Source organism: Ascaphus truei, chromosome 5, assembly GCF_040206685.1.
Source record: "Ascaphus truei isolate aAscTru1 chromosome 5, aAscTru1.hap1, whole genome shotgun sequence".
NCBI classification, from domain to species: Eukaryota; Metazoa; Chordata; class Amphibia; order Anura; family Ascaphidae; genus Ascaphus; species Ascaphus truei.
The window spans coordinates 180,959,468-180,974,939 of record NC_134487.1 but is presented as its reverse complement, the minus strand read 5'-3'; the positions used below and the strand labels follow the sequence as shown (position 1 = coordinate 180,974,939).

The window sequence follows — 15,472 nt, the reverse complement described above, 5'->3', positions numbered from 1 at the left end:
AAAATCCTTTAGCAAGCTAGATAATTCTGCTGATCAGTGTATTCCTTGCTCCAGTTTTGCACGTGCGAAGATTGATGCATTACATTCATTGACTCCTGTGCTGTGCATATGGACTACTGTGCCTGGATTAAGATGCTATGTACTGCACGGTGCTATATACAGTGTAAATACAGTACATTACCTGTCTAGGTATAGTAGCTCGCACTACTGAGGCCTTTCTGATGCGCAGCACAGGGGTATATATATATAGCAGAACTCGGAAATGCTAAGAAAACCCCTGTATGGTCCTATTGGAGCTCTGACCACGTACAGACGGTCCCTTCCCTCCGCCTGTGCGGCCATTCTCATTTCACATCTATCCAGCTGCTTGCTGCTCTAATGCCTGCGCATGGTGCTGTCCATACTGCATACCCGTTACCTGCCTGCTAAATGTTTAGAAATGTTTCTTTCAGCTTATAGTTGATGATGGTCAGCCTGAAGTAGGCTTTAATGTATGGGCCTTAAGGGGTCATTTGGCTCCGTAAGGTGTCTTGTAGTATAGCACCGTTTAGTAAATATGGGTCAAACTGTCTCAGGAGTTGAATGGGTGCTGCTTGTGGTCTTGAGCGTTAGAGACACGTTTAGCAGCGCAGTTGACTAAACACGTTGTTTTTTCTAGTTTATTTGGCTTTTCACGCGGGTGGCAATAATAATGGCCATTTCCTTTCTCTCTGCTCGTGTACTTGTGTGTAAATGTGTCTGGAACCATTTTTTTTTTTTATTTCTTTTTCATTTTTGGTGCTACTTTTTCTTTCTTTTCTTTTGGGATTTACATAATTTATTGTTTAACATTTGTACATAAACCAAATGTTGTTTGTTTTTTTGTTTTTAATCTCTTTTCACAGTTAAGCTTCCTTTTTGCCGACAAAATGTTTCCCTTTACCGAAATATACCTCAAAATACATCGTCGCGGCATCTTCATGAAAAGCTAAAACTATTCTGTAAATGTCACCGGTACCGTGACTCTGACACCAACGGCACGTTATTATTATTATTTTTTTTGCAACCTATTTTAACGCCTACAGTGCTGGATCAGCCTGCAAGGCCGTGCCGGCACTGCTGGACGTTAAAATACTTTATTGGGCAAGCTGAATGGTGATTTTAAATTGCACCCGTGACTTAGTCAATATTTTAACCGATTGTGTATTCAAAGACTGGTGGGAAATTGGCCCCTTCTGTCCCAGAGGGGCCGTCCCGTGCATTGCAAAGACTGACACGGAGGGGAGTTCCAAAGCTGTAGTAAGAAGGCGAAACTTCGCCCTAACTACACGTTGTGTTTAAATAACCCAGATCGCAGCTACACGCACAGCTTTAAGCATTCACAGCTAGTGGTGAGCCGGGACGACTCATCCTGACTTACCCCCGTTTTGTGTGTGTGTTTTCCAACGCCAGGGGCGATAACGAGATATGACCACGAATATGAATTGTGTCCTACATGCAACTACTGTATGTCAAACGATTTCACTCTGAGTGTACACAATGAACCCAGGCCTCTGGCTGTGAAGGGGTTAACTCCCTACAAACCAGGGCTTGGTGGGACTGAGGACACAGCGAATATATATTTATATATATATATACATATATATACATATATATATATATATACACACACACTTTAAAAAAAAATTAGCACATTATCAGGGATAATTTGTATAGAGATCTTACCTGCCAACATGTAACACCTTTTGCAACCATCAATTGTTCAGGGATCATTTTCCAGTCTCAACACTTTTAAACATTACTGTTCAGCTTCTACAACCTTTTCTTTTTTTATGCTTTGTGTCAAAAAAAACAAAAAACAAAAAAAAAAACCTTTCATTTTGGGTATGGTGTCAGTTTTATCTTGTATGTATTTGGATTCATTATTTTCAGCGCTGGGTGGGACTGTAGTGTGTAACTGCATTGTAAGCTCCTGCAGCAGTGAAAGGAGTCAAAAAAGGAAAAAACGGGCTGGATCGTGGCATAATGAATGCAGTATAGTTAGCTAGATCTAGATGTTGACGTATTTTGATTTCTTGTCTTTTTTTTTTTTTAATTCATTGGTTCCAAGGTCTCCAATGGAGGTAATCGTGGAAACCACACTTGAATATATCTGTTAACTTGTGACTGTGGCTACTTGAAAATTCAGTTTATTTCGGGGTTGATCTGATGAATGGTAGATTTTACAATGTCTGAAGGCGATAGGATTAATGTGTATTAAACTGCAGATATGACTAGTACAGTAAATTGATGCTGATAATTTTATTTTGTATAATTTTCCCTGTTTTTATATATATTTTTTTTCTCCACTTTACATTTTCTCCCCCCCCACCCCCTGATTTTCTGTAATTTTATTTTTAGGGTGCCTAAAAATTTGCAAGTATGAATCTTTTTTTTTTTTTTATTTGTTTTTTTTTTTTTTGTATTTGTATTATAATTTTCACAAACAGCTTGTTTGTGAAATGTATTATTCCTGATAACTAAAATATTGTGGGTGTTTTAATAAATTTTATATTTATTTTTTGCACTCAAACTGTGTTTTTTTTTTTTTTTTTGGTTTTATATCTCTGTAATCGTTTTAAACGGCAAGTTTCTTGGATGTGCCTATTCCTTACGTTTCCTATAGGTTGTGTTTGTTTACACAAGGCTTTTAACAAAGTATTCTGGGAAATATTCCCGTTTCATATCATATTAGAATTCCATAAAATAATTAAGCAGCAAAACATTTTTTTCTATGAAGCAAATGTCACACATTTTACCACTACCAAAAACATTGTTATAATAGAAATCTTTGGGGGGACGAATCACAAGAAAGTCTAATTACTGGTCAAAACACTTTGGTGTCCACACCACCGATACCTCCTCTCGACTTGAATGGGACTTCTGAACTATATAGAATAACCCCTAAGGGCTATACGTGCTTATAATAAGATGCCAAGTAAGCACTTTGTGGACCATTTGTTTAATTGGGCCCTAATGTAAATGAAAGCTTAGCATTGTCAAATAAATCTGGCCCCAATTCCCTAGTCTCAATTACTGTATATGTATACCTTACCCAAAATGTTACAAATTGCCCATAAGTTAAGGAAGTAAAAAAAAAAAAAGCAATGTGAAACCTTGTAGTCAAGAAAAGGTGACACTGAGGTGATCAGGGTGAAATGATTTGTTGAATGACAAATGGAGACTGTGCCTTTTGCCCCCGTGCAATGCAGTTAAACAAGAACACTCAGGATATGACAAAGAAAATACCAATTATCTCAGACACCTGAAATATTCCCCTGAATTTTACCATGACAATGACTGAATTATTGTACTGTAGATTATTATTTGTAATGCAGATGTATTCAGAGCTCTACAGCAATCTTACACAAGACGTATTACAGGTAGTCCTCGCTATCCAACGTTTCACTTTACAACTAATGGCATTTCCAACGCAACCCTGTGGGCCGTTTTTCGACGCCGGAATGCGTTATCCAACGCTCACCGCCACTGATCAACATGGGACTCGCTTTACAGCGGTTTCACTATCCAACGCTACTTACAGAACGGATTCTGTTGAATAACCGAGGACTGTCTGTAGAGTGCATGCGATATAAGTGTATAGCCATTGAGAGAGATTCCACGCTCCATGGGTGGATTGGGTCATCGGGAAATGCCCAGTGGGCCGGTGCCACCTTGGCTGTATGTGTATATGTATGTATATATATTTATTTGCGTAAGGGGGGCTTGATGATTACAGAAGCCCCGCGCTCTTCCCCACAATTAGCCTGATGGCCGGAGGAGAGCGTGGGGCCTCTGTAAGTGTCTCTTATTGGAGTGGCAACTCCTCCTGCAGTGTCACGATTTCATGACGATCCGACTGCCATGACAATGTGACGCCAAATGGTAATGTGTCACCATGACAACATGATGCTGCAACGTAGGAGGAGGGCCGGTATGACCGATTATCGCCCGGGCAGATATCTCTCCCATCTGCCCCAGCCACACGTTCATAGAGAAACCTACATGCTCTAGACCCCCTTCTATTTTCAACTTCTTTACAACCTCTCCTCTCTCCCATCTATAACCTTTCCAGCCCAGACAGGCAACCTCTCTATTCAACAGTACACTTTCATCAGCCTTAGACAAGACACCTCCTGCCACCATACTTTACCCCCGACAATTTAAGCCACAACCATGGCACACAAACTTTACCCGCTACCGCCAAAAGTGCTCACTACTGCAAAACGTTACTGCAGGAAATCGCGCTCTAAAGCAGATTTCCTCCATTGTGAATTCATACTCTCCTATAACACGCCCCTTTCCCTTACCAAGCAAACCTACTTTTCCTAACTCATACTAACTCTATCCTCTAACCCTCAACATCTATTCGCCACCTTTAACTCCCTTCTCTGCTCAACTGCACCTGCACCACCGTCCGCCCTCACAGCCCAAGACTTTGCCACCTACTTCATAGATCAGATTGCGTCCATGAGACATGATATCTCAATATTGGGCTTCACTAACAACTCACAGGCCTCTCCCCTTTGCATGCCTACATCCACAATAAGTTAATTTTCCCCTGTGGCTGAGGATGAGATCTCTGTGCTCCTCATCATGTCACCCTACAACTTGCCCCCTTGATCCTATTCCCTCACATCTTCGCTCCCTCGGGTGCACTTAGCCCTACCCGAAGTCACCTGTTTGACCCCTCTTCTATCACCAGCATATTCACAGCTTCCTTTAAACACACACTCATCACACCCATTCTAAAGAAACACCCTCTGGATTCAATCTCCGTCTCTAAATACCACCCTATCTCTCTTCTCCCCTTTGCCTCCAAGCAACTGCTTGACACACTCTCTCCAACTCATTGCTTGACTCTTTGCAATCTGGTTTCCATCCGCTACACTCCACTGAGACAGCATTAACAAAAGTGGCCACCAACCTACTCATAGCTAAGTGTAAGGGTCACCTCCTTAAATCTCCTGGATCTCTCTGCTGCCTTCAACATAGTTGATCACCTCTTTTTCCTGGTTCATGTCCTACCTATCCAACCGATCTTTGTGTTTCCTTTTCTGGTGTTTCTTCCTCTTGACTGTTGGGGTCCTACAAGGCTCTGTCCTAGAACCTCTGCTATTCTCACTCTACATCACTTCTCTTGGTGAACTAATACAATCTTTTGGCTTTCAGTATCATCACTATGCCGACGATACCCAGATGTACCTCTCCTCCCGACCTCTCCCATTCTCTTGTCCCATGTCACCTACTGTCTCTCTGCAATCTCCACCTTGGTGGCCAACAGTTATCTGAAGCTTAACATGTCTAAAGCAGAATTAATAATCTTTCCACCTTCCACTGTCACCCCAACACCCATATCCTCCCTCACTTTCAATACCACCACAATCCTGCTGCGTAGAGGTCATCTTTGACTCTGCCCTCTCCTTCATTCATCATATTCACTCCCTCACTAAGTCCTGCTGTCTCCCCCTACAAAATATCGCTAGGATTCACCCTTTTCTCACTCATGATGCAACTAAAAGCCTAATTCACTCACTCATCCTGTTCCGCCTTGACTACTGCAACCTTTTAGCTGGCATTCCCCTTGTCCGTTTATCCCAACTCCAATCCATCAAAAACGCTGCTGGCATTTCCATTCACCTCACTCACTCTGCCACTACACTGGTTCCCCATATCTTTTTACAATCACATTTAAAACCCTAGTTCTGGTTTACAACGCTCTCAACAACACTGCCTCCCCCTTACATCTCATCTCCAAATATATCCCTAAACACCCCCTACGTTCTGCCCACAACATCCGCCTTTCCTCCTGCCTCATTAACTCCTCTCATTCCCTCCTACAAGACTTCTCCTGTGCTTCCCCCTCTCTCTGGTATTCCCTGCTACGCACCATCGGACTCTCCCCCAGCTTTCAGTCATTGAAAAACGACCTGAAAAGCTTCCTTGAAAAGGTGAGTTATCTGGCAAACCCCTAACATCTAGTACCCCTACAAACCTATTGGCACCTGCTGTGCGGCTGGAGCAAACTTCACGCTAACATCCCCAAACCTAAATGGGATCAGCTGTGTGGCTGGACCATTCTCTATCCTGAGGCATAATCCGTCCCACAACGAACAGCCACGTTACCTTTTGTTTTAACATTGCCCTGCATTCCCTCTAGATTATTCTCATTACCTTTTGAATCTTTTTGCACTTGTTTGTCATTATTTGGTATGTCATTATGTAATATACATAACTGTGAACCCCCATTGGACCGCGCTGCGGCATGTTTGGTCTCTTTACAAATAAACAATGATAATAATGTAGCCAGGTCCCCTCTGGCTCCCCAGACATCTGTTTTCACTCCCCGCCCTCCCTCCGCTCAGTAGCGGGGAGCTACAGGGACGAGCGCGGTGCCGGGGGCTCCCGGCAGCATCTGCGACACGGCGGCCATGTTGGTGTTGGCGTTAGTGTTTGGCATGCGCAGAAGTTCGTGCGATGCGGTGGCCGTTACAAGTTCGCGCCTGCACAGATGAGTGCAGCGGCAGCCATTACAATATCGCGCAGTTGAGATTGCGCACGCGGTGGCAATAATAACCCAATTACAACACCCAGCAGCCCCTGGGGCTGCTAACCACCTGACGCCAGGGAGCCAATCAAGTGACCAGATCTCCTGCAGGGAGAGAGATACATTTGGCGCGCTGAGGGCTTGCTAATCAGTTGGAGCTGGGGCACAGATAGGGGAGGGTGTGTAAGTGCAGGGAGGCAAGTAGCCCATGCACTAGGCCAGAGATCCCCCCCTTAGGCCCCAACTCACCCTCAGCTTGTGGCTGCTACAGGGACAGCCCCTAGGATAGGGACAGGGTCCTGTAGAGGCAGCATAAGTGAGGGTCACAGCCAGGAAGCGTGGATATCCTGGTCACTGGTGATAAGACTGAATCACCCTCTGCTGGCTAGCAGAGATAAGAGACATTCCCAAGGTGGATCACTCCATGCGGGAGCCATCCATCGCAGAGGCGGATCACCATGTGGGATCATCCTTCTGGAGCAAGGGATCTCAAATAAAGCATCTGCGCGCCCGGGTGTGGACACACCCGGCAGGTACCATCATCCCTACACGTGCACCAACAAGTACACCTCACCTAGTGGGCAGAGCTGTCTCACACTTGGGTGGGTGACTCTTGGGACTCCTGAGTACACGTTGTTGGGGGAATAAGGTGTGGGGTTAAAGTCTTGCGAGGCGAAGGGGTAGTTGTACCTATTAGTGTTATAGAGTGTTAAGAGTTATACCTGTGCCAGTAAATGTAATTGTTTTATACACAGTGTGTGATTGATGTTATTGGGTCCTGTGAGGGGCTCCTCCCACTACGCTGGGATCCCTCACAGGTGGAGGCGTTGCACCGAGAGTATTGTGTTATATCACCCCGAACTCCCCGTGGCGGAGGCTTAGCCCCTGTGAGCCAACAAGTAAGTGCAGCACCAGTAGCATCCATAGCGTATACCCCCAATCTCACTTAGGGGGGAGATACATGGGCTACAATAATAACAGTTAAATACTCATCCAGAACACAGAAAGAAAATTACTAATTAAAGAAGGGTGGGAAGCACTATTTCTCCTTTCTTCAATATGGTAAAATTATAGGATGGAGAAGTAGGCCAGGTGATATCTTTTATTTAGCCAAAAAATAGTTTGTTACAAGTTTGTGAACCTCTCAGAACCCCAGATGAAGAACCCTGCAAGGTTCAATTGTTAAATACTTGTAACAGTAATTTGTAACCGGGGTTCTGCGGGCATCTCTCAATGGTTCTGTACTTTTTCTGGGGCAACTGTCTCAGGTCACGCGGCTGCTCAGCAGCAGCGGTGTCCCGGCGTTTACTGCAATCCCCTCCCTCTTCAGGGTGGCCCTAAAAGTTGGACGGAGAAGGGGGGGGGGTGTCTAAGAGGGTTAGGGAGCTAGATGAAGTGGGTATGACTGGCTGGTTGTATGAGAAGGGGAGTGTAAGAGGGGATGAAAGAAAAGGACAGGGAGGGTATGAGCGGAGAGTTGGGGTTCCCCAGAATTTTACAATATAATTCTAGGGTTCCTTAACCAAAAAAAGGTTGAAAACCACTGTTGTAACATATCACCAGTCCAAAAAAAATAAAGTATCAAACAATCTACTCCTCTCTTATTTCATCACTACAGTAATGAAAAAATACAGGGAAACAGCGAGCAGAATATTTTGCTGGTATAGCTGCCAGATTTCTGCCTGGAGAAAGGCTTATGCAATTTGGATATGGCACCTATCGCTCTCCCCTTCTGTCTATCTTCTCCACTCTATCTCCCCCTGCTGTCTATCGGGCAGTAACACACACACTGCACTGCCCATGGGTGAACCTAATGACATCACACAGCTCTTCCCACGTTATGAAACGGCGGTTAGCGTCATAAAGCACTGGCGGCCATTTTTTATTAGGGAACAGGCCAACTGTCCTCTATTGCTGACAGACAGGAAAACTGTGACAACTGCGTCCTGACGCACTAACCGTGGTGCCAGAGGCAAAACACAGCTACCCAGCTGTACCTAATTGACAGTGCAAATGAAAGCGATCTCTGGAGGTTTGCCCACAACAAAGATGGCCGTAATGTGCGACTCACGTTTGTCCCCTTGCCAGATCTGTGATGTCATAATGAGGCGACGCTCCAAAGACATGCTGCTTACTGCAGTGTTGACATTGACTGCCCAGCCTGAGTGTCTGGGACGAGGAGCCTCAGGACGATGCATTCAACTGTGCAGTTGCTGGGCAAGACAAGGGTGAGTATGACAAATGTATGTCATAGACACAGGAGAGGCTGAGTGTGCTGCATTAATGGTACACATGGCATACAGGAAGTGTGTTCTGTATGCACAACACAGGTGATTGCATTCATAGGTAAACACAATAAAGATCAGAGTACCAGAAATATATTGCCAGGTGGCTGCACTAATGGTATATATGCCATGCAGGAAATGTGCTGTTTCTGGCTGCATTAAGCATTTAATACCATGCAGATCAGAGGGACAGAAATATACTGCCAGCACTGCACCCCAGAATCGTTACAATGCAGGGAAGGGGGGAAGGGGGGACGGAGCTGCATTGATGGTAAAGTTGCAGCACACCAGAAATTAGATGCTAGCACTGCGCCCTTGTGGTGGCTGCACGTATGCAGATCAGAGTACAATGCATTGCAGGCCCTTTGAACTACAGATTGTTAGGTTATTGTTCATCTAATTTTTATTCCTGCTGTTATTCAGTTCACTGCCATTGTAAAACCTTCAAATAGTCTTCATAAATCAGAGTGAACTTCCATAAACTCCCCTTCAGGTACATACGTGACCTTGTATGATTTCACACCTACAGAGCTCCCTTCTCTGCAGCATGAGGCGATCCTTCACATCGAAGACAGACGGAGAGACGAAGATAGCCCAAATCCTAAGGGACAAATTCCCTCTAGCTTCCTCAGTTAAAGTGGTTGATATTTCAGGTAACGGAGAACTATTGTTTGGACCAAAATATGTTGAGTGCGCAGACATGAGCAGGTCAGTAGTAGCACAAAAAGGTATCTGCTTAGCTTTCCATATACAGGTATTCCAACGTTTCACTTTACAACGAATGGCATATCCATCGCTTTACAATGCAACCCTATGGGCCGTTTTCCGACGCCTGAATGCGTTATCCAATGCTCACCGCCACTGCTTAACATGGGACTCACTTTACAACGGTTTCACTATCCAACTCTACTTCCAGAACGGATCCCGTTGGATAACCGAGGACTGCCTGTAAAATTCTGCTTCCCCGAAAGTCTAGTGTATGTTCAGGTAGTGTGTAGGAAAAGAAGCCTTATTTACCAAAGGGAGAAGCGGCTTAGCAAAGCAGTGGTAATGAGTAAGATGTAAAAAAAAAAAAAAAAGCTACATTTATTAAACAATGGGTAAAGCTGCGGACTGTATTTCTGCTGGAAGAATAGGACAGGTGAGTGGGTTTCTAAAAACAATTCCACTTTTGAAAGAAACGGGGGGATGTGAAGTTTGGCAATAAAGTAGTATTACTCTGACAATGAGAATAATAATAATTTAAAAAAAAAGTAATGGTATTCTGGGGCTGACAATAAGCGTAGTGGTAATCGAAGTGTGAAAATAACAAAAACGGAGGTAACCACACTTTCGCCACTGGAAAAAAATGCTTTGTTCTGTGGGAATACTTACAAATTCAAGGGTTCTCAATGACTTATGTTTAGTGAGCACAATTCAAATTTAACAACCACAATCCCACATGAAAAGTTAAAAACACATACATGCATTATTTTTTTATTTTATTCTTGAACCGAGAAGCTTAGCGGTGGTTCCCAGGTGTCTGGGGAAATCTGTGTTTTTTTTTTTTGTTTTTTTTTTGTGTGTGCCCTGTTTTTGACAAGAAAAAACGATTAAGGCAGAGGACTAAAAACATGCCTGTCGGGTCCCCAATAGAAAGCCATGGTTTCCCCAATTTTCCCCATGGTACTCATGGCCAACCTGGGCTCGCTGCTCTTGAACCAGGGGGTCTCTAGGTGTCAAGAGACCACAGATTAGCTTTGGTGACCCCCTGGTTCATGTTCGTTAAATAAAATGAAAAAATCTACTTATCCTGGATTTTTTTAATTAAAAAAAACTAGTGTGTGTCTGTGTCTTTTGCATCTTCCTGATTTAGATTCTGCTGGGTTTTTTTCCCTTCTCTAACCACAGGGAGTTAATCCAGTTTATTCAATGCTAATTGATGTTATTTGATGCCGTTTTTGCTTGTTTTTTTCAGGGGGTTGTGGAGCAATGTATGAAATCCATGTTGAGTCAGAAGACTTTAAAGAGAAACGAACTGTGCAGCAACATCAAATGATTAACAAGGTGAATATTCTAATACAGTTTTCCAGGAAGACTGGGGCAGGTATTAATTATAATTATAGTCTATCACAGCAGACAGGTGCAGGGTTTGTATCTTGTTGTAACAATGTAATCCAGTGTCTTGTGGAATAGAACTATATATTAAAGAACCTACCCTACCAGGGACGAAAGTGAACTAAGGGCAGTGAGATGTTTAATGGGTTAAATGGAGATAATTGAGACCTTAAGACAAGTATAAATATTCTAAACTATATATTTGTAACATTTGTGCGGCAAACGGAGGGGTTGGAGCTTTACAAACTGTATCTTGTTGACACTATTTACCAGTCTTCCAAATCGTATCCATGTATATTTTTATAGCACCGATCACAATAATAGATGAGAAAGGAATAATAAAGGAAAGATGAGAGCAGTAGGAAAAAAGGCAGGAGAGGGCTTTGTGCTGAAACACCAAGAGCACGGAAAGTGTGAAGGACAAATGGGTGTGGTCAAATGCTGCAGACAGGTCTAGTAGACTGAGAAGGGAGTAATGCCCTCCAGATTTAGCAATGTGATTTTGCTACTTTGGTGAGTGCTCTTGTCAGTTGAGTGAGCAGAGCGAAAACCTAATTGGAGGGTCCAGTACAGCGGAGGAAAGCAAGCATGCAGAAAGATACAAGAGGCAACAGGCAGGAGAGACAGGGCGATGGCTAGTAGGGGCAATGGTGTTCTTGGGAATTGGTCTCACAACAGCATGTTTAATGAGGGAAGGAAAGGTACCAGAGGAGAAGAGTTGAAAATGTGATTGAGAGCAGGGATCAGAGTGGGAGCAAGAGGTTGGAGGAGATTGGAAGGAAAAAGATCAAGCTGGTAGAGAAGAGGAGTAACTGAGATACTAACCCCTCAATTACAAGGGAGAAAGTCTCTAGAGTGGAGGAAGGGGAATTCAGGAGAATAAGTGTATAGAAAAGCACAGCAGGGATATCTCAGTTGATAAAGTTCACCTTGTCTTTTTTGGTAGTCGACAAAAGTTTGAGGACAGATGAAGGGTGAGAGATGGTTCGTATAAGATTTGAGGAGCAAGCTAAACGCAGAGAAAAGGTGTCATAGGATAGGCAAGTGTTGGAAAGGATGAATTTGTATTGGAGAAAATCGGCAAGAATGAAAAACGTCCTCCATAGACGGTGAGAGGAGCAAGTATAGGAACGTAGAAAGTGTGTCGGAGTTGAGTGCTAGAGTGGCGAGAGTGCCAGAGAAGAAGGGGAGCATGATGGTTGAGGAAATTGGAAATAGAGTAGTAGGTGGTGGCAAGATTTGTCCAGGTCTGTAAAGGGTAGAGAAGAGCGTTTTGAGCTCAGAGAGGGTTCCCTGGAATGTAAATCTCTGGAATAGTGAGGGGGGGAAAGGAAGTGTAGTTGAAGTTGTTGGAGATTAGGTGATGATCAGTGAGCGGAAAAGGTGAGATAAAGAAGTCAGATTATAGCAATACGTAAGGTGAAGTGGAGAGAAATGATGGCATGAAACTGAAAGGGTGAGAAGGACAAAGAAGCAGGAACAGATAATGACTACAAACCACAATGGGGAGAGAAGAAATCACACTCCCCCCACCACGACTGTATGGTCGTGGAGTATGAGAAGGCAGGCCACTATAGGAGAGTACAGCCTCTGTAGCAGAGTCAGAATCAGAGAGCCACGTTTCAGTTGGAACGAATAGATATAGGGAGCGAGAAAGGAAGAGGTCATGCACAGTGAAGACCATGTTGGAGAGGGAGTGAGCATTGCAGGGGCCACGTGGAAAAAAAGGGGAGGATGGTGACAGACGGAATAGATATGAGATTGTCAAGGTTACAGTTGTTGGAGATGGGAGGTAAGCAAGATCAAGTAGAAATATAGACGGAGACAGATCTTCAGCTGCAGAAGAAGGGAGGGAGAGGTGATTGGATCTTGTAGGAGTGCATGTTGCGTCGAGGGGTGGAAATAATGAGCGTAAAAAGGAAAACAGAAGTGAGGGTCTAAATGTATATGCAGTGATGGTTATAGGGTAGATAGAAAGATAAGGTTTGATAAGCAGAGTAGAGAGAGTAACATGGAACACATAGGGAGAGAATAGGCTGTTTTGTATAAAGGCGAGGCAGTAGAGAAGTATTAGTAATACAGGGGTATAGCAAATAGAATTACCACTTGTAAGTGCATTCACATGTCTCAGGCAGGTCTGCAACCCTGCCTTTCCCAATCATCTCTTAGCATACAATGCTTTCACTGCAGCCAGGGATTCTGGGTAATGACATGCAAAAGAGCACCCAGTGTCACTTTTTGGACCCCTAAAAACGTATATCTGCTGCATTACACTGCTTTTATTTTTATTTTTTTTAGCACAGCCTGGGTTAATGAAGTGCATAGCCAGCCATCCTACTCACAGACAGCTGTTGAGACGTTTTGGGTCTCATCAGTGTGAGGCTGGTTATATTGACTTTGCAGGGTGGAAAGGCAGTCTCGGCAATAGCTAGCAAAAATGACAAGCTAAGCTTTATTTGCAAACTAATTATGGTGCTATCACTAACCTAACACAAACATAAGTAGCTTATATGGTTAAATCCAGTGACTAAAAAGCAATACTTGCACAAATAAGTAAAACCATAACTTGTTTTTTATTTTTCTGTCTAGGCACTGCAAGATGAGATCAAATCAATGCACGGGCTGAGAATATTCACTTCTGTCCCAAAACACTGAAAACAGCCCCAAAATGTAGAGGATCTGAAGGTCATCATCCGAATCATTTTAAAGTTGTAGACATCCCTGCTAGAAAATACTAAAACAATATATTGTATTTACGGACATGTTTAGATTATTGAGTTTATCATGTAATGCTGATTTCCTAATAAAGTGAATTTAAAGTAGCAGCCAAGAATTTCATAACTTTGGTTTCATAGAAGGCATAAATTAGCTACCGAAAGGTTCTTGTAATAGCTGCTGAAGTAGGTAAGATTGTGTTTTTTGGAGAAGCAAGACAGATATTGTATCAAATAGCACACTTGAATGCAGAAAGTGCATGCAAACTAGATGGGGTTTTGTAGCAATATTTCTGTGTATATATAATGCTTAATTACAGCGAATGCTACTGATTTGACGACCATAATTTGCATATACAGGTATGCCAACGAGTATTCTAAAACTTGCCTTGGAAAATCTGGGGCTATCACCAATAAAATCCAGGTACATGCTGGGTACATGCTGCAACATTTCAGTGACCTTCCTGCAGAGACTTATGGCCCATCGGATTAACACAGCAGGGTCCCTGGCAGTCCCATTCAGATTAAATGGGACTGCCAGGGACCCCCGCTGTTAATCCGATGGGCCATTTGTCTGTCTGCAGAAATGTCACTGAAATGCTGCAGCATGTACCCAGCATGTACCTGGGTCTTGTTGGTGATTGCCCCAGATTTGTTTTAGAATACTCGTCGGCACTACAGTAGACGCATGTGTGTAATATATAAATCTCTCTCCGTTCGTACTTTCTCCTCATGTGCTAAACTTTATAGCTATCTGACTCATTATGATATCACCAGTATGATGTCATGTGCCAGATATATAATGGTATAAGTGCTCCGGGGAAATGCTGACACACAGTCGTGCTGTGTGTGTGTGTGTGTGCAGAAGAGGCCCACTGGAGCGGAGCAGCAGAGGAGGTGGACCACGGGAAATAGAGGAAGAGCCAGGAGACAAGAACTGCAGACCATGTCAGCACAGCAGGAGCAGCACAGGACTGCCGGGGAAGAGCACGCCTCAGCGGTCCGACCCTTCCAGTGTCTGCCGTTGAGGCGCACGGTCCTCTTCAGTCCTCGTCCGCCGTGCCATCCACCTCTGCTGCTCCACTCCAGTGGTCCTCAGTCCTCTTCTGCTGCCAGATCCACCGAAGCGGGGTGGAAGAGGAGTGCACGTCCCAGTTGTACCGTGCGACTCCCTTTTTCGGAGCATTTTTCTATCATTTGGAGGGGGAGATACACACGTGAGAAACTTCTAGATAAAAGAGTTTACAAAGTGAATGTTCAACAATCAATTTTAAAAAGATAAAACTGAATATATATCTGCAAAAATCCTTATATAGTTCAAAGTTTGTAGAAAGGATCCAGATAAGATCAGGAGTCTGAGGCCACTGCTGAACATATATACACTTATTAGTGGAAACCCAGTTGCTCTGCAATTGAATATGGGAGACAGCTGTAGTTTTCATACTCTTCTCACATTCTCTCTCTACCCACTACACTCCTTTTCCCCACTAATTTCTTTCCCCTCCTACTCTTTTTTTTTTTTTTTTTTCCTTTCCCCTTCCTGTCCTTCCTCCTCAACCTCCCCCTCTACCATACTCCCCTCCTCTTCATGCCACACACACAGCTCTGCCGCCGTCCGCGCCCCCCCACCCACACAGCTCTGCCTCCCCCCCACCCGCACAGCTCCGCCTCTCTTCCCCCCCCCTACCTGTACAGCTTCCATCCCCCCTACCTGCACAGCTCCTGTTCCCCCACCTGTACAGGTTCTGGCTCCCGGGGGGTGGCTGGTTCCCGGCGGCAGAGGTCACTGGGTGCACTCACTGTGGTCAGCG

The 15,472-nt window shown here is 44.0% G+C and overlaps 1 protein-coding gene across 1 annotated transcript; it reads left to right on the top strand.

Annotated features, from left to right (window-relative positions):
- The first annotated feature begins 8,640 nt into the window (after nt 1-8,640).
- BOLA3 (bolA family member 3) lies at nt 8,641-13,769 on the top strand. The gene is made up of 4 exons (XM_075601377.1): nt 8,641-8,793; nt 9,380-9,503; nt 10,808-10,896; nt 13,537-13,769. Exons 1-4 carry the CDS (start codon nt 8,758-8,760, stop codon nt 13,600-13,602), a joined length of 315 nt encoding a protein of 104 aa, XP_075457492.1. The 5' UTR covers nt 8,641-8,757; the 3' UTR covers nt 13,603-13,769.
- The last annotated feature ends 1,703 nt before the right edge of the window (nt 13,770-15,472 follow it).